The 27,223-nt window shown below is 42.4% G+C and overlaps 3 protein-coding genes across 4 annotated transcripts in view; 2 read left to right on the forward strand and 1 right to left on the reverse strand.

The window, feature by feature from the left end:
- Window positions 1–5,192, reverse strand: part of tet1 (tet methylcytosine dioxygenase 1) — a 29,852-nt gene extending 24,660 nt beyond the window's left edge. Inside the window, exons 1-2 of the mRNA XM_030071418.1 lie at window positions 4,880–5,192; window positions 1,791–4,127 (exon numbers count right to left, since the gene is read on the reverse strand). Coding sequence (XP_029927278.1) covers window positions 1,791–3,938 — 2,148 coding nt within the window. The 5' untranslated portion in view covers window positions 3,939–4,127; window positions 4,880–5,192. The remainder of the gene's footprint in view (window positions 1–1,790; window positions 4,128–4,879) is intronic.
- Window positions 5,193–6,255: 1,063 nt separating this feature from the next.
- On the forward strand, window positions 6,256–15,856 carry slc25a16 (solute carrier family 25 member 16). Of its 2 annotated transcripts, none has more exons than XM_030071420.1 (10): window positions 6,256–6,554; window positions 6,794–6,919; window positions 7,780–7,872; window positions 7,967–8,100; window positions 8,357–8,420; window positions 8,844–8,965; window positions 9,134–9,200; window positions 9,315–9,477; window positions 10,154–10,222; window positions 12,584–15,856. In XM_030071420.1, exons 2-10 carry the CDS (start codon window positions 6,829–6,831, stop codon window positions 12,738–12,740), a joined length of 960 nt encoding a protein of 319 aa, XP_029927280.1. In that variant the 5' UTR covers window positions 6,256–6,554; window positions 6,794–6,828; the 3' UTR covers window positions 12,741–15,856. The 2 variants fall into 2 exon arrangements, with proteins under 2 accessions (XP_029927280.1, XP_029927281.1); XM_030071421.1 differs by having other exon boundaries at window positions 6,797–6,919.
- A 976-nt stretch (window positions 15,857–16,832) lies between these two features.
- alox5a (arachidonate 5-lipoxygenase a) lies at window positions 16,833–26,217 on the forward strand. Its single transcript, XM_030071419.1, has 14 exons — window positions 16,833–17,165; window positions 18,202–18,400; window positions 18,632–18,713; window positions 18,907–19,029; window positions 19,792–19,898; window positions 20,002–20,174; window positions 20,502–20,648; window positions 20,813–21,016; window positions 21,859–21,945; window positions 24,464–24,642; window positions 24,775–24,896; window positions 25,343–25,443; window positions 25,676–25,846; window positions 26,034–26,217. The coding sequence occupies exons 1-14, from the start codon at window positions 17,016–17,018 to the stop codon at window positions 26,211–26,213; spliced, it is 2,025 nt and encodes a 674-aa protein (XP_029927279.1). The 5' UTR covers window positions 16,833–17,015; the 3' UTR covers window positions 26,214–26,217.
- Window positions 26,218–27,223: the final 1,006 nt, after the last annotated feature.

The following is a 27,223-nucleotide window of genomic DNA, read 5'->3' on the forward strand; positions in this document are numbered from 1 at the left end:
AAACATACAACACACTTACAGACACACATAAAACACACACAGGCATTGCTATAAATTAGTGTAGGCCATGTGACACCAGTTAAGTAAGTTAGTTAGTTCCCTCATGTTGCTAGCCTTCTGTCTGCTATTCCACATGCTTTCACACACAAACACACACACACATACAGGCACACAGAGAGAGAGAGAGAGAGAGGGAGACTGGCACAACAACCAACCAGAAATAAATGAGCCTTCCACTGAGCCATCCCAACAGGAAGCCCAAAACCTTGCCATACAACCCCCTCACACTGACCCACATTTTAGGGCATTCCAAATAATATGTTTGTAAATCTCTGCCGAGCCTAATCTCTTCCTCCTCGCCTCCTCTTAGACACTGAAATAGTGCACAGAGGTTCCCACTAATACTGCAGGTGTTATATAATCAGCTCTAATCTGCTGCTGCCGCTGCCACTGCACTGAGGTTCACTGAGGGCTCTGCCAGTGCACGCACACACACACACACACACACACACACACACTGACATGCACACACTGCACACACAGTAATGCACTTGCAACCCTGTCCCTAGCCACATAGACACCACTAAACTAGTATGCACATCATTATGTAGTAGCTCTTGCATGCAGCCAGCTGCCGTCACCAACTCTTATTCCCACTTAGTGGAATGAATGTTATGAATGAAGTACCATATCCACACATTATACCTTCAATGTGCTGATCTAATCCAAGGACATGTATAATTATGAAAAGCTGGGTAGTCTTTTCTGAAATGCTATAAGCTTATTTTGATTTTTTGAAACTTTAATTGCTTCTCTCTCTAAATTTTTGCTGTTACAATGGGAATGATTTTGACGCTACTGCATTATGTTCCTGATATAAGATTAAAGCTAAACTGACAAAGATTTCACTCCAAAAAAAGCATGGTAAATACTGTTCTTAATGTGGACTAAGAGAAAAATCCCCTCCTGATGACTGTCCACGTTTCTGGGTTCTCTACCAAACACACATTCACACAACGCCACACAGCGGCAAAAACACAGAGCTCGAGTTTGGACATAATTACAACACCCATTCATACACTAGCGCATGCACACATCGTTCACCACGTGTAACTCATAAGATACAATGTTCTCTTGCTTACGTGTTGTACAGAATGCAAACACACACACACACACACACACACAACTCACTCCCACATCGACACGCACTTGCAACCACACACACACACACACACACACACACACACATACACTCCAGCCACGTGCTTAGCTGCTGCCGACTCATGTGACAACACCTTCCCCCATGGCAGAGGGCATCCTCACACACACACACTACACTTGGGCATACATTCACGTATGACCTATATTCTCCTCACACACACACACACACACACACACACACACACAAACTAGTAGCTAACTTCTCCCTTTATTCTACCCATGCATTCCCCCCCAAATAATTTAACAGGATGATGTCATGAGCGCAAAGTGCCAGTTGAAACCAATCTGAGAAGTTGTGAATGTGAAACTGAAACCGTCTGTTTCAACGGTCTCATTCAAGGCTAAGTTCCCACCAGGGCCATCGGGTGGGAGGGAAAACAGGGAGGGAAAAAGCGAGCAGTTTCCTTGGCTGCCTTAGGCGTTTGTAAATCTTAAAAAAAAGAAGCTCCAGTAAATTCACACTCACTTCACACTTCATTGAGGACCAGGCGGCAATAAACAGCTTTTGAAATGAGTTGCTATTAATTAAATTCAATCTTGTCATGCACAAACTGTGATCTAAGCCTCACCTGTGCAGCAGGGAGAGAGACGAGAGATGAGGATCTTCTTTTCTTCAGCTCCACACATTTTCTCAGCTTACAGATCTGGTGGCCAGTCCTGCGGTTGAGGCAGCAGCTGCACTGGCCACAGCTGATCTTCCTCAGGCAGGGTTCACATGTCCCACACCTGCTCCGTTTCTTCCTCTCCTTCCTCTGTGGTTTCCGTGACGTCCAGGAGGGCAAACAGGCCCCTTCTGGACCCCAGGATCCTGGCAGAATAGGGGGGCTGGGGTCTCCGTACCCTGCCTCAGATTCGGTGTCAAAAGACAAAGAGGAGCGAGTGCTCTCTGAGCTGCAGGATAAAGACAAGCTACCATCCAGGGAGGGAGTGGAGGTCTTTGGCACTGAGCCCTGCTCTGGTACTACTACCACAACGCTGTCTTCGGCTAAATTTGGCTGACACACAGCTGGGAGGACATCTGTGCTCGACTGGGGGATTGGTGACGATGACAGTGAGGCAGTGTCCTCCCTGCTGTGGTGCTTGGATGGCTCTTGATTGGATACACTGTCTTTGGTCTGCGCCTCTGCTGGTACGCCTGCTTGCCTATCCCTCTGAAGGGGAGGGGTCTGCCAGCTTTGGGGTTGCTCTGGTTCCCTCTGGCTTGAGCACAGGGCCTTGAGGGATTCACTGCACGTAATAACCAGCGTATTTCTTGTCGTCAGATCAGTCTGTGACATCGGGGCTGTCTCTGGGACAGCAGAGGACACTGGGGATTGCAGTTTAGCACCTTGAGTGGTAGGTTGCATGTCTTTCTGAACCTCTAGTCCACATAACTCTAAGAGGGAAGAGGCTTTGGTGGGATCTGAGGTAGCTGTGTTGGAGACAGGTGACACCTTGACAGGTGATTCTGGCTGTGCTGTCAGACCATCACTGGAGTGTGCTGGATCTGAAGATTGAGAGATTGGAGTGCTAGGGTGGCAGTCAGCCGGACTGATGAAAGCACCATCCTTGTCTTCTTTTTCGCTGTCTCGCTCAAGAATATCAAGCTTCTCGACACTCTCTTTAGTCTCTTCCACTGTCTCATCTGGTCTCTCAACTTCTTTCTCTGCCTCTAAACTTTCTTTTCCCTCTTCATTTATCTCCTGTTTTCTCTCAAGATCCAGGTCCAACGTGACACTTTCGTCTTGGTGGGCAATAAACACGTCTTGCTTACCATCACTAGCAGGATCATCAAGCTTATTTCCTTGGTTTGGAGAACTGCCGTGTTCCTTGTTGCCATCTTGCTTCGCCTGTGGGCTGATACTTGTTTTCTCGGTGAGCTCAGAAGTGCTGTCCTTACTTTCATCATTGCTGAATTTTTGCTGTCTATCAATGTCATCACACACGGGACGTCCAATTACATAACTTAGGTCATCTCGGCTGGCTTGGCTGACAGTCTGCTCGTCTTGCTCAGTAATGACATTGTCACAACTGTATTGCACACAGTCTTCCAGTGTGCCATTACAAGGTGGTGAATCTGCTTTAAGAGGGCTGCCCTCATTGCCTTTGTTGACTCCCACAACCTCATCTGGGATATTCAGAGGGACATCAAAATCAGTTTTCGGGGAGACAGGGGGAATTTCTTCACTATTAGGGGTATCCAATTTCTCTATATCCTTCTTAGGGGTCGAATCACCACTCTCTGTGTTTGAAGGCTGCTTGCTTGTGTGCTCTTGATGCAATACTGCTCCCCTCCCTGCGGTCCCCCTGCTGCTGCTTCTCCCGCCTCTGCAAGGCTTCAGAGGCTGGCAGGGAGTAACAGACACCCGTGTGCCCCGTCGGGACTTCCTACACCCTAGGGGGTCTTCTAACTCGCCACAGTGGTCAGTCGGATTACTCAGCCGTCTAAGCCTTGCAGATCCTGTTACATTTGGAGCATGGTTAACCCTACCAGGGGACCTCCCAGGTCCGTGACCAGCAGCCCCACTGACCCCTCTTCCTCGGGGACTTCGGCCTGATTGTGTCCGGGCTCTGGCTGCAAACCTTTTGGGCTCTACTGGCGTCTTCTGGAGCCTCTCAGTGGCTCGTCCTCTGGATTTACTTGAGTTGCAGGTTTGCCTCTTGGTGGTGATCACTTTGTGGCCATTCTTTTTCTGAGAGGATGTCTGTCTCTTAGGGGGTTTGGAAGAAGCAGGCATGGCTGAGGGTGTGGGAGGGAGGATGTCTGGCAGCCAGCATGGGAGCCAGGTGAAGGTTTATCTATTTCGTAGCGCTCAACTTTTACTTTTTTCCCCCCTAATCTTCTTTTCTTTTTTTTTTTAGTTTTCTCTCAAGACTGTAGATGATGCTGTAGGTTATTTTGCCATCGTGCAACAGCAGTGAAAGACCTAAAAAGAGAATATACAGGGATAAAAATCCAAATCTACAATAACATCAGCATCTTTGAATATTTTAAAATAAATAAAATAAAAATAAATAATGACAAACAGTTTGCATATGCTACAATCACAAGAACACATCCGGTCATAAGGCAATTCAAATTAAAACTAGACAGCTGGAAAACTGAGTATGACAATGCCTGTGAATATAAGGGTCTCTCTCATATTATTCTGTCTTTTCTTTGGCCAATGTCACTTTTACCAATGTCACGTAGCCTATGCCCCGCCTGAAAAATCTACTCGCACACTCAACACAATACTAGCAAGTGCTGAAGGGCTCAAGCCAGTCAGGAAATCGCAACGCAACTTTTGACAAGGCTATTCTGGAATAAAGAGATCATGAAAGCAGTAATTTTCTTGCTGCGCCCGACGTGTCTGACACGGGTTAACAGTTTAAAGAACAAGCAGATTGAGAAGTGGGTTTTGGCTGCGAGGTCGGATCCTGTTTTCGCCTTTCTGTCTGACTGGCGGAAGAGGGGTTATAACCGTGTAGAAAAAAAAAAAAAAAAAAAAAAAAAAACCTTCAAGCGTCGCTGTTTATTATTATTTTTGCACTTGACCGCTGTCGTTTAGAGCGGCGTCCCACAACAAACCCCGTCATGTATGGAAGCGTTACTTTTGAGCGTGTCGTTGTTGTTTTTTTGGGGGTGCAGTTTTATTTACACGTTTGCTTTAAACGGCAGCTCAAATACTTTACATACCAGAGAGACAGTTGCACTGTCTGAACTGCTAATAATACTCCGCTCCAGCGAGACAGCGAGACCTTGTATTGGTTTCCCTCCTCGGCAAACATAGATTGCTGGCAAGTTCAATCCTTTTCGCCACGATGACACATGGACGCGACTGGAGCACCAAAATGTATATGTCGAGCGGAATAGCTATTATACAACGTGCACATGTAACTAGTCTTACGGCGTTACGATACCCGTTAAAATGTAAATCCCTCTTATGTCAATCCATTCAGGGCAGCCCCACTCTCCCTCCACCAGACGCAGCCTACGGTCTCCGGCCAACTCGTCGTCGGCTCTGGAGGGGAGGGCGGTGCAGAAAACCCGGAGCGGACTTTCTCCTGCCGTGTGCCTCGTGTTGGTTTCTCCCCGGCATGTAGATTCATATGAAGGTGGTCAATTAACCTGACCAGGGTAGCGTTATAGCCAAGGACCCATTGATAAATCAACGTAATTAACCTCCTGTTACCTACAGATTTACTAATATTTTTTTTTTTATCAACCGTGCTCAATTTGACCCCAGCCATTTAAACCACCGGAAAATTATTTTAATAATAATAATAATAATAATAATAAAAAAAAGTCACCCAAGTTTATGTGTCAGATATTTTATGTGTCTTGTTGACTACCTAAATATCTCTCCTACTCATTTCCACATTATTTTCTTGTGGGAATCATGTTTTGACCTATCAAATGTCATGTGAACTGGACTGGTTCTGGTACTACTACTAGGTGTTTATATGTTTGGTGAGAGCCCTAATGCAGAGGATTTTTTAAAAAAAGTTTATAAATGGCACATTATGGTGTCATCCAAAACAGATAAAACAAATGTGTGTAAAATGCTGATATATCTTATATGTCCTATACAGCTTTAAAAAAAAAAAAGAAAGAAAGAAAGAAAAAAAGCATGGGATAAAATTGACCCCAAAGAAACAGTTGCAAAATGTGTACACTGAAAACACATCATCCATCATGTTGCTTTCATGTTCGCCCACGTGACCACATTAAATTAGGAGAAGTCATGAGATATGAAGCAAAAAATGATGTTAATCATGTATTTAGAGGGGTGAAATTAAGCCCAAAACTAGCAGGAGGGTTAATTATAAAGAGGGAACATATTGATTACACTGTATTTAATTGCGAGTTGGGATAAATAAGACTGTCTCGTGTTATAATTTTCCGCTGCTGTGTTCATTACTAAGGGAACTGTCTGAGCTGATACACACGCCCATAATAATTGGCAATGAAATGATATTGCAAAACAAATGATCAGCCCCCTCCCTCCCACCGGAGAGGAACGTCATTCTGCGTCAACTTCACGCGACAGTTTTTCACCACAAGCCGTCGCCGTCGGACCACTGCGTCGGCGGACGAAGGGCACGACAAGCACGCAAGTGGCCGCTAAGATTAATCACGATTTAGTCACCGCTGTTTTTTTCCCCTATCATCGATAATAATCATGTCGTGCCACATTGAGAGAGTGACGGACGAGCTCCCCACCTGGTGTCCATGGTAACGTTACGTGCGGGGAGAGCCGTGTTTCCTTTGAGGAAGCAGGAAACGAAAGAGGGAGGCAACTCAAGGAAAAGAAACAAATCCACCAACATCCATCTGACCTTCCACAGCCCACAGCAGCTCTCATCATTTTGTGAGTTTTTCATTCACCGGCCTTTAACGCCACAGTAATCTGAGTTAAGTTACCTGCTAGCTGTGGCTGTCAGTTTCCGCTTGGCATCATTGAAGCAACACATGTCAAAACAAAACAAGTCAAGTTTGCTTTGAGAGATGTATGCAAGGTTGTTGGATGGATGGTGCATGCAGTAGCACTTTGGTTGAACTGACACACATTATATGTCGCTGAGTAACACTTCCCAAACTGTGCTTCAGCAGCCACGGATGCATCACAGCCCTGAGCACACAGAATGGCATCGGAGGCTGCGGTCTCCACACCTGCTCCCATGAACAGCCCTGCCAAGAGGGACTACTACTGGCTGCGCTCCTTTGTGGCTGGAGGTAGGCTGCTACATATTGATTCATACTGTTAAGTCCGAATTGGCCATTGGATGACCGGCTGGCCTCGTTAGAGAGACTTTTCTGTCAACCAGTGCACCCAAGATCACCATTAGGCCTGCTGAAGTGTCCTTGTGCAAGATATTGAATCCCTGTGTGTCACTAGTCTTATGATGCAGACTTGGAAAATTGTCAAGGCACACAATCAACTGCTGCTTATTTATAATGCTGTGTTGAATTCTAGTACAGATGCTTTAATCACTGACAATTTTACATCTATATCACGTCTAAAGTGCCTGAATTTAGATTGAAAGGCTTTTCTTTGTATATCAAGGTGTTGTCTTGCACTTGTTACTGTTTCATAGGTGCACTAAAAACTCACGGACAGTATTAACAGGGGTCTTTCTTTCCTATATAATGCTGGCTGGCACACCTTGAAAGTTTAGTTTCTTGGCTCTCGGCTCAGATGAAGAGTTTGTGGCCCCTGATCTGCACGTTAAACAAACTGTCAATCTGCCATTCTCTTGTTCTGAGTTTTTGCACAGCATTGCCGGGATAAACTAACCGAAGTCGAATTCAAGGGACACCGTGACACTTTATGCACGATAGCACTGACTACATATGATGCCTAATTGAAGCAAATTATTAAGGAGATCATTAAGATCCATGTTATTTCTAATAATCTTTCAAATGTTAGCTGTGTATTATTGAGTATATGTTATTATCTTATTGAATATGACATTGTCAACACCATAAATTTGAAATTAAATACAGTTATCTTTGAGTCAGCTATATGCAGCTGTAAATGAACATGGCCTATAATTCATCTAATAATGTATCTGTGCATGTTTTTTCTTGTTTAGGTGTAGCAGGATGCTGCGCCAAGTCCACCATCGCTCCTTTGGACAGAGTCAAGATTCTTCTTCAAGCCCAGAACCCTCATTACAAACATCTAGGTAAAATGGTCGGGTCGCTAAGTCTACAGAGGCATTCAGTGATTGTTTTCACACACCTGTGCCGTGTCACTCACATGTCTGATCTTTCTCACAGGAGTGTTTGCCACTCTCCGAGCCGTGCCAAAGAAAGAGGGCTACCTTGGCTTGTACAAAGGCAATGGGGCTATGATGGTCAGGATATTTCCCTATGGAGCCATCCAATTCATGGCCTTTGACAATTATAAAAAGGTACATATTTTACTGTGGAGCGACTCCTTTGAAGGGCAAAATTATACAACCTAGTTTGTTCAGAAAACAGGCCAAGCAGTGCGTTTATGGAAACATATTTATTCAGAATTGTTTGATAAGAGGTCCTTTGCTAAGATTAATGAATCTTTTGAGCTGTGCAATATTGTTTTATTGATCAGGTGAAACTTGTGACCTTTGTTTCCTCTCAGCTGATGCTGATAAAATTTGCTCTTTTTTTTTTTTTTTTTTTTTACAGCTGCTAAGTAAACAGCTTGGGATCTCTGGGCACATCCACCGCCTCATGGCAGGATCTATGGCAGGTCGTTTATCTTTCTGACTGATAAGCAGAAATTGATTGGTGCCAGCTGGATAGCAGTACACACTAGTACACACTACACCCCTTTATGAGAGAATGAGGACTTTGATGTGAATGGTGTATCTACCATTTGGTTCTCATAAAATAGTGATGATCACCAGTGACTCATGCAGTGTTTTTTCTCCTCCAGAATCATAGGGCATTGTTGCACTTGTCATTTCATTCAGTCACACCAGTGCCACATACGGTTGCACAAAAATCACATCCCTTTCACAAATAACAGCATTTTCAGGCGAAGTGATGACATACTGCAGTCTGACCTGCAAATCCAATGTTAATGATCAGGAGAAATTCATATTGAAAATGACAAGTGTGACTCTCACCATAAACTGTGTTTTCCTAACTGTGCTTTTGTTTTTATTTTCAGGGATGACCGCCGTGATATGCACTTACCCCCTGGATGTGGTCCGAGCCAGGCTGGCCTTCCAGGTGAAAGGAGAGCACCGCTACACCGGCATTGGCAACGCCTTCCAGACCATCTACCATAAGGTGGGCTGTTCCCATAGCAAAACATTCAACACCTTCACAAACGTGCAGCCTCTCAACATGAGTACTACATGCTCGATATGTCAGATGAACTTCCTTTGTCATGGCATATCTTTTGGAAACTGTCTTTAAATTGAGTCATCTTCATGTAATCTGCTCTGCTTCTTGAAGGAGGGGGGCTTCCGGGGCTTCTACCGGGGACTGACGCCTACTATCATTGGCATGGCCCCTTATGCAGGTGAGGGTTGACTTTGATCAAGACCTGCAGGTTGTTAATTAGACATTTTTAGTCAGTGTTCTTTGCGTTGCACTTTGTCTCACACTCTTTCTCATGCTCCCCCATGTCCTCCAGGTTTCTCCTTCTTCACCTTTGGTACCCTGAAGAGCTTGGGCTTGAAACACTTCCCAGAGCTGCTCGGCCGTCCATCCTCAGACAACCCAGACGTCCTTGTTCTGAAAACCCACGTCAACCTGCTGTGTGGAGGGGTTGCCGGGGCGATTGCTCAAACCATATCGTAAGTAGAGATGCTCCAATACCATTTTTTCCTTCCCGATACCAATTCCACAGCTGTATACAAGTAACCTTGCATGGATGTGATATGATTGAAAAAATTGCTAAAATATTGCCAAATTATTGCCGTTGGTTGTCCTTTTTTTTTTTTTTTTTAACAGTGGTGAAATATAAGGCTATGTAACCTATATTAACCCCTTGCTCTGACATTTTTTACAGTGTTGTTGGTTGTGTGTCAGATCTGTAAGCTCTTGACTTGCAGTGGCTAAACTCATCCATAAGAAAAAAAAAAAATGCATGCCAGGATTTTTTTCACCCGCAATAAGAGCGAGCACCGCCACAATGACATAAAGAAAAACAAGCAAGCTACACAGTGAATGAGATAAGAAAGTGACAACGCGAGCCAGTAGTATGAGAAGACAGAGAGAGGAGGAGAGCTGCGTGATCAAGCAAGATTGACAGTGCAGTGGAGTGAGGGACCGCTGCAGAGAGAGAGAGAGAGAGAGAGAGAGAGAGAGAGAGAAAGAGAGAGAGAGAGAGACTTTGGGTTGCTGTGAGGGACTGCTTGCTTAATTTGTGTGGGCGTGTTGGCTGGGGTTTGTTATTTATTACTTACATTTATTAAACTATGCCTTACAGGAGACTAAAAGTGGTGTTATCATTGTGTCTCTTTTCACTAGTTACCCTCTGGATGTGGCTAGGAGAAGAATGCAGCTGGGGGCTGTGCTTCCTGACTCTGAGAAATGCCTGTAAGTAGCATCATGTCACCTCTTCTCAACACTGTTATACCGTGTATTCTAGTGGATGTTACATGTGAGGCTGTTAAGTGTACGTGGTGAGGTCGTGGTCCTATTTAATTTTAGCCATTATGTGCAGGAATTCCTCACCAATGGATTTTTGAAGAATTTTATTTTTATGCTGAAAAAGTAAAACCCAACTTAAATGTGCAAAGCAACACTTATTACAGTAGTTGGACCTGTTGTGTATTTTTACACTGTGGTCTCATTTGCACCTAAATTCTCTTTCCACTTACACTGGTGACACTTCAAATGCAGCGTGCCGGGGAGATAATTAGCTCTACTGAAAGGAAAGGAGTTCGCATAACACCTGGCAGGTGTTGCTATCATTTCTTTGACCATGAGACATCAGGGAAAACATACACAGGTTATCTTTCAGGATTTACTGGCATTAATATGAAGCTGTCTGAATCCTGATACTTTTTCACACAAGCTGTGGTGCAGTAAAATTTTTTACTGGGAAGAGGAAAAATGTCTGCAGTGTAGTGAGCTCAGTGAGGCAAACTGCCAGCTGTGCCATGCTGAGGTGTTTCTGAGAGTGGAGGAGAGGTAAAGCAGCTGCGACAAGCCACGCACAGACATGCAGAATAATGTCAGAGGTGAGGCCAAACAAGAGAAGAAATTTATAACTATAAACTGTGAACAAGAGTTCGTCAGTGTCATAGCCCGACTCAACAAGCCACAGCAAAGGAGCGGAGGCAGACAACTAATGCAGGAGAAACAGCTAAATGTATTAATGAATACAATAAGGTAAAGAAAACACTGTGGATATGGAAAAGTCAGTATAGTCAGTGGTGTGGGTGATGCATGTGTGGTAAACATAATGCCAACCAAAACCCAAACACTCAGATCAAGAGAGATCCCGCAATAAACAGCCTGTTGTAAAGCCTCGGAGCAGACAGCCTGGCAGGGAAGGACAGGGGTCATCACAGCGAGGGAAAGCAACAATTCTGTATACATGCACCATAAGCCTGTCTTCATGCCTCAGTCTGAACTGTGAGTTTGTAGATACTATCTGCCAAGCCATCATCATGCTCACCACACTCTCCATCATGCCCATTATCTTACAGAGGCCATTCATGACAATTGTAAATCATCTGTCACAAATTAATTTGGTCTCAAAGTCAAAGCGTTAATGAGTTTGATCTAAACAGTAATGTTTGGTATGATGATTCTATACAGCTCAGTAAAATTAGTACCCATAAAGCAGATTTGCCTAAAGGCATGTGTAAGTATGCCATCGGAAATTTTAGTCTAGTTATTTTGTGTGCTTAATATTAGGGCTGGGTTCAATTCATCGATTTTCACCATAACAATACGATGTTGATTTATTTAATCCCTGAATCGATCTTTAAAAATATCCTGACATATAGGGGAAACTGTGTTGATTTCACATAATAAGTCAGTGTTTTCCCACAGCATGGCCGTGTAACTGTGGCTGCCTTGTAGCACCTATGTCCTCTGGACCAGAACCAGAGCTTCATGACACTGGATGTCGTTGTTCTCTCCTAAATAGATCTTTGCTTGTGGTGTATAAAAATTTCATATGTACATCGCTTTGGATAAAAGCACCTGCCAAATATGGTTTGGAGAGGAAGGTTTAGGAGGCCAAATCTCAGTAGGAATAACACTTTTTTTCACTTTTTTTGTTAATGCTTAACAAATTAACTAATTTGGTTCATTTGTGAAGCATTAATTAAAGCAATAACAGTAAATAAGTAATATTGGTTTTCTAACTAAAACCCTAACACAATCTCAAACTCAACCTATGGAGAATTGAAAATCCAATTGAACTGTGACCTTGTGAAATGGAATGGAATCCAATCAGTGACAATACCCAGCCCGCAATGTTGTTAATGAATTGTTGTTGTTTTTTCCCCTTAAAATTCAAAATGAAACATTGCTATCAAATATATGACACATTATAGCTTGTAAAATATTTCAGTGTTACAGCTGAAATGTCTTAGGTTTTAAACAGCATTCATCTGCACCCAGTCTTGTAAAAACGGGAAAATATTGTACGTTCTGCCTGTTAGTACAAGTCAGTAGATGTGGGTCAGCAACCAGCAGTTAGAGAGTTGTGTGGCATGATTGTTAGATGTTGTAAGATAATGATGTTGATGTTTCAAACCATCCATAGCGCTGTTTGTTCTAACATGGTTGACCCATTACAATTACAGCATTTTTGAATGCTCGAGTTGCAGTATTACAAACTCAACAAAAGTTATAACATTCGTAATATTTTCTCATTCTTTGTCACTCCACATTGCAATAAAGTCTGAAGTTCTTTTTCTTTTTGTTGTGCCTCAACAGAACGCTGACCAAGACCCTGAAGTACGTGTACAGTCAGTTTGGGGTCAAGAAAGGACTGTACCGTGGCTTGTCGCTCAACTACATCCGCTGTGTCCCCTCACAGGCTGTGGCCTTTACGACCTATGAGTTCATGAAGCAGGTTCTCCACCTCAACTAGCTTCTCCCCAAGGCTGCATCTTGGTCAGTGTACTTGAAGTCATTAAAGAGATTGAGATGAGTGCTTCCGTCATAGAGTGACCTGATGTTCACTTACTAAATCTTCAATCTGGGCATGGCCTTTGGTTTGTGTTTAGTAAAAGTACACTTACCCAGGAGGGTTTGAGGAAGTACAAGAGGAAACTGGACAGTAGACAGGAAGGCGCTCTGCCCGTGGCAAAGGCTCATCCAGCTCTGGCCTAATCCATGCCCTCTTAGCTCCTGCTCCTTTGTGACTTCCCGCCTCTTAGAGATGATTTTCTCAACCATTCAACACATGGCTTGGATTTGTACAACTCCTTGACAACTATCTCCATGGATACAGCAGGCGGCGGCACCCTTGGTCTGGCTTGGTTCAGTGGCTTGACGCGGTGGTATACTCCCAGATGATGCTGCTGGATCCACCACAACAACTCATTTATTGTATGCATGTTCCTTCAGTCACATAACAAACATACTGAACACCATGTATCCATCAGTCTCTTCTGTGTCCTTACCTTACCTGGCCTAAGTGATTTTAAACTGGACACTGTCAAACACAAATTTGGTGTCTGTTTCCCTAGGTAGAGGAGGACTCAGAAATATGTATTTGTTTTAACAAGATGTCTGAAATGTTCAATTCTACATGTCATACATTTTCACCATAGATTATATTTTCTTGTTGCAGAGACAGGTTTTATAGATGTGCTTCATAGCCTCTTAGGTTGTAGTTGAAAAGCTGCTGCAAACTTAAAATAAGTCCAGTGATTTGCTGTATTTTTGTCTATTCAGGGTTTAGTGTGTCTTTAGTTGTGGCACAGTTTTGGGGGTCCAATGCCTTATAGACACATTTGTGCATCATTTCATTGCCTTTGTCCTTGACGCCAGTCTTATATCAGTGTGCAGATTTCTCTGCTTTTATAGGTCTTCTTAATTATGCAGTGGCCTGAGTGGCAATTTCAGCTTGAGCTAATTTGCCACTTTATTGCCAAACCATGACTGAAGCAGTTACAAGAGATGTTTTGGTTGCTGAAACGTTTTGACTGATCATGCTGAATTGGGCAGAATTTGAGAAGTAAGGGAAATGTGAGCTATGCTGTAGGAGAGGAACAGTATCATCAGAGTAAAAAGTGAACACACTGCTCATACACATTAGCTAATATGTGCTCAGGTGTTATGGTCTATAGCTCTATTGCTAAACTAATGCTAAACTGCTGTGATGGAGAAAATTTCTTTTTCTCACTGAAACTTAAAGCAGTGCTAACACTGAGATGCTATAAATTTTGTAGTTTTGTGGGATAAGTTTGGAAAGCATTCAGGAAAAATGTGCACTTGCAAACTGCTGCTTAGTTTTCTTTTTATTTATTGTCATAGCTGTCTGTTGCCACTGGGTGGCAGCATTTAATATGAATGGTATCATTCACCATCAGAGATTAACTCCAGCATACAGTATACAGATTTCATTTAAATAACAATTAACCTGAATGATCCTCAACATGTTTTGTTTTCTGTTGTTGTTGTTTTTTTTTTTTTTTTTTCCAACTCTTTTAGGTAAAAGGAAGTGATCAGTCGTTGAGTTTAATATATGCAGTGTTTTAACCCAGTTCACCCACAGTCTTTAACAGCTGGTCACTGAAAAGCCTCCCTGGAACAGTTGGTTGGTTAAATGTGTTGCTTCCTAGACATAATGCCTAGACATTAATCTCTGACTAAGGGGAAAGTGTAATTCAATAAGTGTCATTCTTAAGCCCACAATAGGTATTTGGACTACCACTGATGCTAGTGTGGGCCTTCTTAAATGTTCTCTGAGGTCCTCCTATGTTCAACCTCCTGCCTTCTTCTGCTTTTGCTTACTTACCTCATTAGAGTAATTATTATGTTTACTTACAATTTCCTCATCTGTTTAGTAGATACCATCTGGTCAACCTTTAGAGCTTTGTACATGAAGCAGAGGAAATTGCAGAAGGGAAATGCCTCAGAATTTTGACATACACCACAAACTACTGAAGACTGCAGAAACCTGCGTACTGCAGTGGAAGAGGAGAATGTAAAGAGGTTTAGTCAGCACTCAGTTTCTCCATACTTGAATAATTCTCCTGTCCACCAGTGCAGTACAACTTTGTAAGAGCCAGAGCTTTCTAAACCCAAAGTTGAGCATATGATGAGAAAACAAAAATTGGGATATAAAAACATAATTATAGGCCTTTCCTTTTTGACTGACTGAACTGAAATAAATTTATTGGATTGTAGGCCTGCAGAACGTGGTAAAATGCATGAACATTCACAAAAATGTTCTGGAATTTCAGAATATATCAGTGTTTGGTAGTGATTTATTTTTCTTTAGAGTGTGTTGTCTAATAGCCTTCCCTCTTCGCCAAAAGACCCTACTGCCTGACTGATTGGGGAAAAAAAACACCAAACATATAATTTTCCCAAATCATCTTCTTTCCTGAAAGGTGCGGGTAAATAAGGCCCTTCTCTGTAACACTGATTGTCAGATGTGTGATTGTCAAAGATGAGAGAATTGCAATATTCAACTGTGCTTACCTGCTGGGGTTTCAGAGTATAGCTGCAGACTATAATAAAATCTAGGTTTTAGCCATATAACGTTTTTTTTTTTCCTCACTGAAACAAGTCATGTATAGTGCCAAGTCTCGCTTCTGTCCCATGGGACAATGTTTACCAACACTGTTTCTCCTGATTGTACATTTCACATCAATGCCTGTCATGTAGCTGACATTCATTCTTTAATCCTTTAATTTCATCCAATCAAGTGAACTTCCTTCCCTGCTATTTATGTTTACCTTTTTTTTTTTGTTCCACAAATTCTGCTGTCAGTCCTTCTAGAACTGTAACTGGTAATCGCGTAAGACCTGGGATGCTCAGATATTTATATACGATGTAAATATATGTAACAAAGAGCGGTAGTGCTTAATCAGCAGGGGGATCTTGGTTGTGGGTCAAAGGGAAAGCATAATGTAGTTAGGAGAACTACTGATCAAATTTCCCTCTGTACGTTTCGAATTTTGCCTGCCATGCTTTTTATAAGCAACATCTGAACATGAATTACATTAAATGTCATCTTCTTGTCTGAATCTGTGCCGGACCTTATCTCTCTCATCTGTCAGTGAATGTAAACGTGTGTGTGTTCCTGCCACATACTGTTACGTTGGCACTGCATCTCAGTAAACTCTCTGTCTGACTGGGCAAGATGGGGAAGTTGCTGACAAATGTGGAGTCATCTTAACAGACAACAAATATTAGATCAATAATTCCCTCCGCCAGTCATTATTTAATATGTCAGTAGTCTATAAATATTACCATTTTGTCAACCAATAACTTGAGTTAGAGACTATAATTTCTTTAAAGAGACTATTTTTTCTTTTCAGATGGAATATATCTTGTTTTGATACCAAGCTCATCAAACACAACAAGCTATCTATTTCCCACATCGAATTACTCACACACTGTTGACTTAATTCCAACTCTGGCCAGTACAACAACAGTGGGACTCTACCTTGCATTTGCATTTATTTTGCTGATACCAGAGTACACTACCTGCTGTTGTTTGATGTCACCTCCTGATTTGACTGGTAAATATGGTGCATTTTATTTTCCAGGTACTCTGTGAATATATTCCTCGCTTCAATGTAGGTAGGAGCCACTATAATGCAGTCCACCCCCTCAGATGTTCTTTCTTTTCCATGCCAGTCAAAAATACTGGAATACATTCCATTATGCTTTTATCAAGACTCTGCTTGCAAAGAAACTCACTCTTATTGTTTGCAGAACAAAGAATGCGTATTAATATCAGTTCACAAGAATAAGACACTTCATCCCTTGCCCACAAGTCTGGCTGTGCTTTGGAAATAAATAGTGATAGGAAGTCTAGATATAGGACATTTTCAAAGTGTAACAATGATAAATAATAGTGAGGAGGTGGAGACTACTCCCATATCTCTGAGCAGCACTGAGAGTTTATTGGCCTCCTGTGCCTCCCTCCTCTGCTTGATTACACATTTTCACCGTGTGGCACAAAAGAGGGTTGATGAAAGAGGTGGAGAGATTAGGAAAGTGAGAAGTGTGCAGCAGAGAGGGAAATAACCAGAGAGAGAGAGGCCCAAGTGCATCTTCATGCTTGAGCAAAAAGGGGAAACTTTTTTCTGGTTCATCTTTGGGGTTATCGTGCAATTACTTTGCTGCAGATTTCTTCTTTCTCTTGATAGTGTTTGGACATCTCCACTGCTGTGTGAGTGCCATGCCTTCTTACACGGTGACTGTCGCCACAGGCAACCAGTGGTTCGCCGGGACAGACGACTACATCTATATAACCCTGGTGGGCACAGAGCAATGCAGCGAGAGAACACTGCTGGACAAACCTCTGTACAATGACTTTGAGAGGGGGGCGGTAAGTTATTATGTTATTTAGTATAGCACTGATGGCAAAGATGTGCCTCTGTCTTTAGATATACTGCAGTTCTACCGTGTGGGAAAGTGAAGGACCAGCACAAACAACTGCAGACAAAAGCATGAGGTGTATTGAGGTTGTAAACTGCTCAAAAAACAGGAGAAACAGGTCTGCAGCTGAAGAGAAGTAATTCAATATTACCTTGAATAGTTTCCAGTCTGAAATAAAGAAACCTTCTTCACCTTTGAAAAAAAAATTGTAGCTTTACAAAATTATTTCCTGGAATGAAAGTAATCCACATGTGGATTCATGCTGAATATATTATCTCTCTCTCTTTGCTTTAAAATTCTTTTCTTTTACCTTCTCTTTTCATTTGGGATCTCCTGTAATTTTGCTGTGAAGAACAAAATATATTTTCTACCACTTTATGAGCATACAGCAGTTTTGATTGTGAAACTTAATTTTTTTTTGAATTAAAAAAATGTAGGTTAGAGATTCCCGTCTGTCACTTGTAGTTAGAAAAGTAAACAATAAAAGTGGGCGTCAAACATAGTCATTATATATATATATATATATATATATATATGATGATAAAATTATTTGTTTTTTTGTTCTTTGTTCCAAATGACAAGAATTCATTCAACACAGTTTGCATAAATAAATAAATTACAAAATGCACTGGATTCCCTGTGCTTAATGCAGATGTAAATTCAGCTGTATATATTGAAGTAATGGTGGCACTTTCTTCATAGTGCAGCCTTAGAAACAATTGAATCCTGTCTATTGCAAGAAATGAGATGAGATCAAGCACCTATACAGTATATGGCATGGAACGTAAAACTCACATCTTACCTTCCCAGCCTTGAGCTCCCCCAGCTTTGTTCTGTTTGTTTTGATCTCCTCTGGCTGGAATTATGTCTCCTACCCGACTAGATTTATAGCAGTGCGGCAACTGGATACAAAACTGGCAATATAACCAGGAACCTGAAATTTCATTTTTACAATATGTACTCTCTGGTCCCCTGGCCGACTGCAGGTGGACTCATATGAAGTGAATGTGGGGGAGAACCTGGGTGATATTGTGTTGGTGAAGATTGAGAAGAAGAAGTACTGGGTGCATGATGACTGGTACTGCAGATACATCACAGTCAAGAGCCCGAGTGGAGACCACCTAGAGTTCCCCTGCTTCCGCTGGCTGGTGGATGACAAGGAGGTGGTGCTCCGAGATGGACAAGGTAGTCATCGACGCATCCATTTGTTTGCCCGACTCACTGTCAGTCTCTATCTTTGCATTGGCCAAAATGAATCTATTGTACATTGTATTTATCAATCTAAATGTTTTCTCCTTTAAGGTCTGCTGTCACAAAAAAAGAGAAGAGTTAGCCTACAGCCAGGATTTACAACAAAATCCCCACAAACAAACAAATCCCAGTAATCTCTTTGTCTAACATTTGTGCCTGTTATAGCACGTCTGCCTCAGGATGATAAGACCAGACTGGCCAAGCAGCACAGGCAGAAAGAGCTGGAAACGAGACGAAAAACTTACAGGCAAGATTCCTGTCCACTCAATCACTTTGCACGCTTTTAAGCACTATCTCCCACATATTCACAAATTAATTACACGTAGAATAGGTGAAAATGTTGCACACATGTCAGGCTACAGGTTGCAGCCACAGTTTTGTGAGTTTCATTGGGATGTTGAGCATGGCAGCCGTGATACTGACGTTGCTGTCCTTTTTAGATGGAAAGAATGGCAACCAGGCTTCCCTATGAGCATAGACGCTAACAGACACAAGGATTTGCCTCGGGACATCCAGTTTGACAGTGAGAAAGGAGTGGACTTCGTACTGAACTACAGTAAGGCGTATGTGCTCACTTTAACACTCTGCCGCCTTTGGTGTGATTAGGCATTTGGTGGTCGATGCCTCTGAGTGTGCAACATGAGGCTTGACGGTGTGAATTTTTAGGTAAAGCTGTCATGGTGCCACATTCGGGTCCTGAAGTCCGTGAATGAAACATTTCTATTTGCTGCACTGAGGACTATGTGGAATACAGTGGTGTCATTGTGTCATTATCAGCAGGGACATTTGCATCTGTACCTGGTGATAGCCTGTGAGCTGCACATTAATAAAGGAGCAAGACAGAATGCCAGAGTGCAGCCGCTGTCTCAAGCTGCTTCATTATGCATGGCTGCTCTGTAGTTGTGGGAAAAAAAGAGACTATAAAAATTATAAACAGCTGAAGCAAATAATGCATAACAATATTAAATTCTGATCAGGAGCTTGAGAAGTGGTTGGGAGTGGGTGAAGAGTCATGGCTTGACCTTTACAGCTAAATTTGCATTTATTGCTCTTATGGCCTCGGGTAGTACCACAACTCTATACCACTGTTTACTGTATTTTACAAAATTAATTTAGCTCTTTAGTGCTAGTATGGATGATTGAATCATCATACTGTTATTATAATTACACTAGACTACATCAGATTTGAGATATGCTGACCTTGTGGTTGATCTGAATGTGGTTGTTCTGAATGTGGCTGTGCTGCTGCTGATTATAATTATGGTGATGATGATGATGATGGTGATGATGGTGATGATGATGTCAACAACATGCTTTACCCCCAGAATAGAGAACCTGTTTGTGAACCAGTTCATGCACATGTTCCAGTCCTCCTGGAGTGACTTTGGTGATTTTGAGACGATCTTTGTGAGAATCAAAAACACAATTTCAGGTAATATTATTATTAGTATTGCAGTGTATTGTATGATATTACCCTGTTATAGCATATCCTATAATAATACTGGCATTTTTTTATTCTATTCTTTTCTGTCCAGAGTATGTGATGCAGCACTGGAGGGAGGACTTCATGTTTGGTTACCAGTTTCTGAACGGCTGCAACCCAGTCGTGATCCGGAAATGCACCAAACTTCCAGACAAGTTCCCTGTCACTCACGAGATGGTTGCTGTCTGCCTGGAGAGAGAGATGACTCTGGAGCAGGAAATAGAGGTGCAGATAACAATCTTTGTAATTTGTCTCTTTCTTTCGCCCTGCCCGATTCTCCCCATCTCCTCTGTGGGGGTATTTTTAGCCGTCACACAGGAAAAGATGCACAGCAGTTATTTTCTTGAGATTGGTTAAAAAGCCATTTGTCGTGTGCCGTCTCTCTCTTGATGAATTCTCCCATTGAATTCTATGGAGTAATTAGGAAGAACAGTATTTTCTGTCACTCACACAACTACCAGTTGCCTTTAAAGGAAAAGATACATGTGGATGATCCCACACAAACACACATCTGCACACAGACTCTCAGGGTCTCATGTGTTCTCCCTCCAGGCAGGTAACATCTACATAACAGACTACGAGGTTTTAGATGGCATCTGTCCTAACTGTACGGACCCGTGCACCCTGCAGTACCTGGCGGCTCCGATCTGTCTTCTCTACAAGAACGCTCAGAACAAGATCCTGCCTATGGCCATACAGGTACGGTGGGAGTGTTGAGCTGCAGCAGGTGTGTGCCACACCAACCCTCAGATAAAATAAATTGAACAGACATCTCACTGTTCACATCTCTCTCCTCATCCTGCTCCGGCACATCCTCGTTTTGATTCTTCACCTCCCTCTCTTCCTCATCATTTCTCTTTCAGCTGGGCCAGACTCCAGGGGAGGACAACCCCATCTTCTTGCCCACTGATGGTCAGTATGACTGGCTCCTGGCTAAAATCTGGGTCCGCTCGGCCGACTTCCAGGTCCACCAGACGGTCACACATCTGCTCAGGACGCATCTGATGACCGAGGTCTTTGGTATTGCCATGTTCAGGCAGCTTCCTGCGGTCCACCCTGTGTATAAGGTAATGGAGGTGTAATCATTCCATCAGTGCATCGATTATAAACTCTACCCCATTCAACTGCATCAATCTGCTAAAAGAAATATAATAAATCGCTCTGATTTAGGCTTGAATCGATATGACATGCTTTGAATCGATTCTCTCATGATTTAAAAAAAAAAAAAATCTAAAATGTTAACTGTGTTCTGTGAATTGGGATTTCTTTTGTCAGTTACGTTTTTTTCAGAGTAAGTAACAGAAGAAAATGAATTGTCTTGCATTATTTCATGTTTATTTAATTGATAGAATTAGTATGAGATCAAATCACTGACTTGAATTGTGGTTTACTCCAAATAACAAACAAGTAAACATGCTGTCCCCCACCCATGGTCAACAAGCTAGTTGGCACCTACATGTCAAATCAGAGGACACTCAATAAGGCCCCTTTGGAGAAATTGCAAAAAAATGAAAGAGGGCGTGACCTGGGGTGAAGTGGGCGAGTCCCAGTCAGAATGAGAAGTTAGTATGTTGTTTCTTAGTCCAGGACAAACCTTGTGTCAAAATTCTGTGGCGGTACCCTAATCTGTTGGGTTACTTTTTGTGATATACCTCGCCCAGTGCCACGCCCCCTTTTGACTGGACAGCCTGAAAAGTTAATGACGTCTTCTGTGATGAGATACCTGGTCAAAGACTTGACATGTGAATCTGTTGAGAAAGTTACCATGTGCCCTTTTGGCCAAGCATTTCTTTTTGAAGTTATGACATTGTGTGATGGGCAGACAGATGAAAGGATGGATGGACAGACTAATGAGCTCTGATTCATGATGGGTGATTCATGAGTGATTGATTGCTGTGCCTTCCCTCAGCTGCTTATCCCACACGTTCGTTTCACCATCGCTATCAACACCAAGGCCAGAGAGCAGCTCATCTGTGAGTGTGGCATCTTCGACAAGGTGAGTTTGTGTCAAAGTCCAAAAGGCCAACGCAGATACAGAGTATAGATAGCACCATGAGAGAGAGAGAGAGAGAGAGAGAGAGAGAGAGAGAGAGAGAGAGAGAGAGAGAGAGAGAGAGAGAGAAAGTGAGGAGGGTGATCAAATAGATTGTTTTTGTTGAATATTAATGAGGGAGATTGAAGGAGAGAAAAATAAGAGTGGGAAGGAGGGGGTTGAGTGGAATGCGCAGAATCTTAAAAACAGTAATCAAAGCAGGGTTAACCCACTCATGTTTCTTATAGTGCCAATGCACACATGTACTCATTAAAATCATGCAGGCTATATTATCTCTGGCTCGCAGTGTGTATTGAAGCTTCTGAAATGTGACCAGGGGATGAGATTTAAGCCGTACAACATGAAGGAACAGTAGAGACAAGGTTTCCAAGGTTAATCTACTAAGAAAACCTAAACAATAACATTACTAGAAAGCAAGCTATGGCAACATTAATGCTGACGACAATAAAAATCATGTAAAACAATATCAGAAGGCGCTGCAGCCCAAGAATACAAAGGGGCGCTGGGTAAAGTAAAACCAAGCTGGGGAAAAGAGTTAGGGGAAGACTCACTCTGGATAAATGCAAATGAGTGGTGATATCACACACACACACAAACATGCAAACGAAAGATAAAGTGCAAGGTGCGAACACAACACAACCGTGCAAAAGAGGGAGTGGTTACTCGGAGTATCAGACCCCAGCTTGAGCAGGAACAGGCTTACAACCTGCTTCCTTCTTAAAAACTTGCAGAAATAAAATAAATTTAAAAAAAAAAAAAAGCACTGCAAGGAAAGCACAAGAAAAGGAACAATTACACAATGACCAAACCCTCGTGGCGTGGACTGGCAGTCCAGGGAGAATCTGACCCATTACGTCAAAACAATCAGCCAACCCTCCAAGCCACATACAGACACCCAGTGCACACAAATAAGAAAAACAAAGCAACTCAAATAAATACTTCAAATTACTTCTTGAGCAGCTGCTGCCTGCCTGCTCATTTAAGGTGGACTGACGGCCGACATTTAAGGTGGACCAGCTGACTGCAGTAACTTTGCGATGTTCGTACTTTCAGTGAAGAACATGTGCGGAGGGGGGAAACGGAGGAGGAGAGGAGCACATCAATTAAGATAAGCAAAATTAGAGAAAAGCCGCCAGAGGGATATTCTCTTCGATATTCATATAGAGCACGCACAGTGACCTTCATGCGCACCACTCACCTCCATACATTATGCATCTGCCTTATTTAAATATGTATTTTTTCCATCCTGCCCTTCATACCACAGGAAAAAAGAAGCCCCCCTTTGCACTCTGCAGCCCCACACATAATACCGCTCCGATGGTGTCAAATAATAGCAGTTTAAAATCTTTAATTAGAAGAATCTGATTTTAATTTCCCTTGACATTTTTGTGCTGTTAATGGAAATATGAATCCATTCTTCCAGTGATTAAAATATAAAGATCTCTCTACCAGGAAGCCTTTACTTCATCTGACATTTTGATTAATTGATGAAAGCTGATTGGATAGTGATGTGAGACCTCATGGCCCATGCTAAGAATATTTATTATGATAGATGGTACATTTGACTGCTGTGGGGGTGCATCCATAATGTTACATAAGAAGTGTTGTAATTGTTTATACTGGAGCTTGAGGTGCACACCAATATCTCTTCTCCTTGTCACTACCGACAGCAGTTACTTATGGAAAGACTGTGGCCTTTTACAAGTCTATTGAGGGATGTCAGATTATCTTCCTCATATGCTGCTCCTTTGCTAATCCAGTCGTTCCACAAGAAGGGGGCTTTACATAGTTTGAGGTTCAATAAAGTATTTGATTCAAGGTTAAGATATGTGTTGACTATGAAATTTTGAGACTCTTTTGTCCATATTGACAGGAGATGAGATATTAAAGGGTGGGATTATAGCCTAGCTGACCATCATCTTTACCAACAAGCAAAAGGGGAAAAGCTGTATTCACTCTACTATCTGTCTAACACAAAAGGAAAAGGGATAAAATAAAGGCTGAGGAAGTCCCAAATTCCTCTTCTTTGATGGGATTTGCAACCTTGTCAGACACATCCTCTGAAGTCTTTGCCATCTTTATCTTTGCTATCCTGTCAAATTGCACTTCTTACCGCCGTAGGAGTGTTAATAGGAAAGGTCTGGAGCAGGCAGTTTAACGTCTAACACATTAACTTCACCCCACAGGGAAGGACAAAGTATTGGTCATATTTCAAACTCTGTGCATACCTTCCTCGAGGCACACTTATTATTAACTAACGGCTCAGGTTACATGCAAGAAATCAGACAAGCTGATTAATAAAACGCCAGTTGCCTTTGAAACAGCGCAGCGCTGAGACATCTACTCTGACATTACTGACCCTGATGTCTCGTTCCCCACCAAATAAAGGTCTCATTAGCTACATGGATAATGAGTGAGTGCGTTATTATGGTGCAACGTTATCTTGTATCTTGTCCCTCAGGCCAATGCAACGGGAGGCGGCGGTCATGTCCAGCTGGTTCAGAAGGCCATGATGAATCTGAACTTCAGATCTCTGTGCTTCCCTGATGCCATTAAGGCCCGTGGTGTGGACAACAAGGAGGAGCTGCCCACCTACTTCTACAGAGATGATGGCTACATGGTGTGGGAGGCTACCAAGAGGTACAGAGTACTCTTTAAGTGTGTATATACTGAGTACAGAGAGGTGTGAAGGGCCAATTCCACCCAACCATATAACCATACACAGACATCCCTTTATGTAAGTGGCATCTTTCTGTGTTTTTTCTCTTATAGTTTTGTGTCTGATGTGGTGCACATCTACTACAGCAGTGATGAGAGGGTACAGGGAGATGCAGAGATCCAGGGCTTTGTCAAAGATGCGTGCAGCTTCGGTATGCAGGACTTCGATCACTGCGGTGGGTAAACATTACAGAAACCCTGTTAAAATACCTAGAAGTATTGCAGCATTCTATAAATCATCAGAATGACAGTGCCACGGTCAAACCACCATGTATAGATTCTTCTTTCAAGGAATGTTCACTCACCTCCAGTATTTCATTACATTTGGATAGCACAGTGAGGACAGGAGCAGATGTATGTAAGGTGGCACAGCAGGTTCAAATCTGCTCAGTCATAGCAGATGGATGGTGTGAGGCTGAAGACAGGAAGTCACAGTCACTGGATGGTGTCACTCTGACTGAGCGCAATGTTAAAATAGGCTTCCTGCATTTCACCATTACCTGTCTATGTGCATTGTGCAAGGATGCCTTACACAGCTTTTAGCCTTGCAAAAGAGAAATCAGTTCTCTGCAAAGATGAAAGCTCACTTTGTCAGTTTCATCTGCCCATGCGGTTTGCACAGAGTTCCCCAAGTCTTTGAAATCACGCGAGGAGCTCATAGAGTACCTGACTGTCGTCATCTTCACTGCCTCAGCCCAGCATGCAGCTGTCAACTTTGGACAGGTGGGTTAAAGACAAAAGAGACCTTGTCATTCAACATTTTTATTAAAGCCAATTGCTAACATGTCAGCCCCGCAGGGATGAATGAATTCTTTTAGATTAGCTGAATTTTCCACCGATATGACTGTCAGAAAGGCTGTTCATTTCAGGAAACAGAATGTGTGTGTGTGTGTGTGTGTGTGTGTGCTCACTGGCACACATGAGCTCAGCACTCATTTCTTTGTGTGTGTTCCAGTATGACTGGTGCTCCTGGATCCCCAATGCTCCATCAACCATGCGGAGGCCCCCTCCCACGCGGAAAGGTCTGGCAGATGTGCAGCTGATCATCGAGAGCCTCCCTGACCGTGGGCGCTCCAGCTGGCACCTGGGGGCCGTCTGGGCCCTCAGCCAGTACCAGGAGAACGAGGTACAGAGGGGGCACTTCGTGTCCAAACACACACACAAACATACACGCATCCAAATGCAGACCAGGTGTTCAAAAGGACCAGCCATACAATACATAATTTTTTTTTTTTTGTTGTTGTTTTATATAAAAGACACTCATATATCCAAAGCTTTCCCCTTATTGTACATGTGGTTTCCTTCACCCTTAGCTGTACCTGGGCATGTACCCTGATGAGCACTTTATAGAGAAACCAGTGAAGGAGGCCATGGAGAAGTTCAGGAAGCGGCTGAGAGAGATAACCAGCATCATCAAGAGGAGGAACGAGGGGAAGAAGCTGCCCTACTACAACATGTCCCCTGACAAGATCCCCAATAGTGTGGCTGTTTGAGGAACAGCAGAAGGTATCAACAGGGATCAAAGAGCTTCTCAAGGGGGACTATTTTTCTCTACTCTATTCACAAGTACCACCACTGAGCTTATTTACTCAGCTGCCCAAATATTATTGCCTATTCCTTTATCTTTATCATATTTTTTAATGATTTTGTCTATTTAGGTTACCATAGCAAAGCACTCGATTCTTACCATTATTATTAGGGCTGGGCGATACAGACTAGGAAAAGACAGCACTTGTACCATATAGCAATATTACAATATTCAAAATCCCGGAGGATAACTTGTCTCATATCACAAATTTGATATGATAAACATATTACCCAGATGCTAATTATTATTAATATTGTTGTTGTTATTATTATTATTGTTCAGGCTAGTACTCAAAATTGGTACATAAAATACAAACACGGTACAATCAAAGCCCCTGCAAGTCTTAGACATGTGAAACTTGTCTATGTCAGTCAGTCTATGATTTTCCATTTTGAATGTTTTGGAAAACATTTTGATATCCTGTTCTCATGAACCGCTGAATGCTGTTCAACAATATAACAAGAATGATATAACAAGTGCAATTTTAGTATGCAAAAAGCAAAAGGAGGAACAGACTAAAAATGGCCAAGCTAATTTGCATAAAACATTCAACAGGCTGAAAAATCCTGCCAAAGTATTCAATCCACTCGGAGCTCAGGTTAATCAGAGAGATCATTTTAAAGATAAAGTAAGTGCTATGCCACTTGTTGACAGATTTGAAGGGAATATAGCAATTTGTGCCGTGTTGTGATAACAAGGACTATAATACCTTGCAGGTCAGTCATGAAAGACTGTATTTTTGTATAATGCTGTGCTAACCTGTCCTTTACTGCTAACAGCTATATTTAAATTTATCTGCTAAACTTTGCCTTTGCTTCAAGAATGACATTGCAAAATTTACAATTTGGTGAACATTGTTGAACTATTAATGCATGCAGTTACCAAATAAAACATGTTTTCTTTATACCTGTCATC

The sequence above is a fragment of the Myripristis murdjan genome, chromosome 15 (assembly GCF_902150065.1).
Source record: "Myripristis murdjan chromosome 15, fMyrMur1.1, whole genome shotgun sequence".
Lineage (NCBI taxonomy): Eukaryota > Metazoa > Chordata > Actinopteri > Holocentriformes > Holocentridae > Myripristis > Myripristis murdjan.

Coding starts and splice junctions, on each gene's coding strand:
- slc25a16 (XM_030071420.1), top strand. CDS start 6,829: ATGGCATCGGAGGCTGCGGTCTCCACACCTGCTCCCATGAACAGCCCT. Junction 7,873..7,966: donor CCCTCATTACAAACATCTAG/GTAAAATGGTCG, acceptor TCTTTCTCACAG/GAGTGTTTGCCACTCTCCGA. Junction 10,223..12,583: donor CCTGACTCTGAGAAATGCCT/GTAAGTAGCATC, acceptor GTGCCTCAACAG/AACGCTGACCAAGACCCTGA.
- alox5a (XM_030071419.1), top strand. CDS start 17,016: ATGCCTTCTTACACGGTGACTGTCGCCACAGGCAACCAGTGGTTCGCC. Junction 18,401..18,631: donor GGTGCTCCGAGATGGACAAG/GTAGTCATCGAC, acceptor TGCCTGTTATAG/CACGTCTGCCTCAGGATGAT. Junction 25,847..26,033: donor GCCAGTACCAGGAGAACGAG/GTACAGAGGGGG, acceptor CTTCACCCTTAG/CTGTACCTGGGCATGTACCC.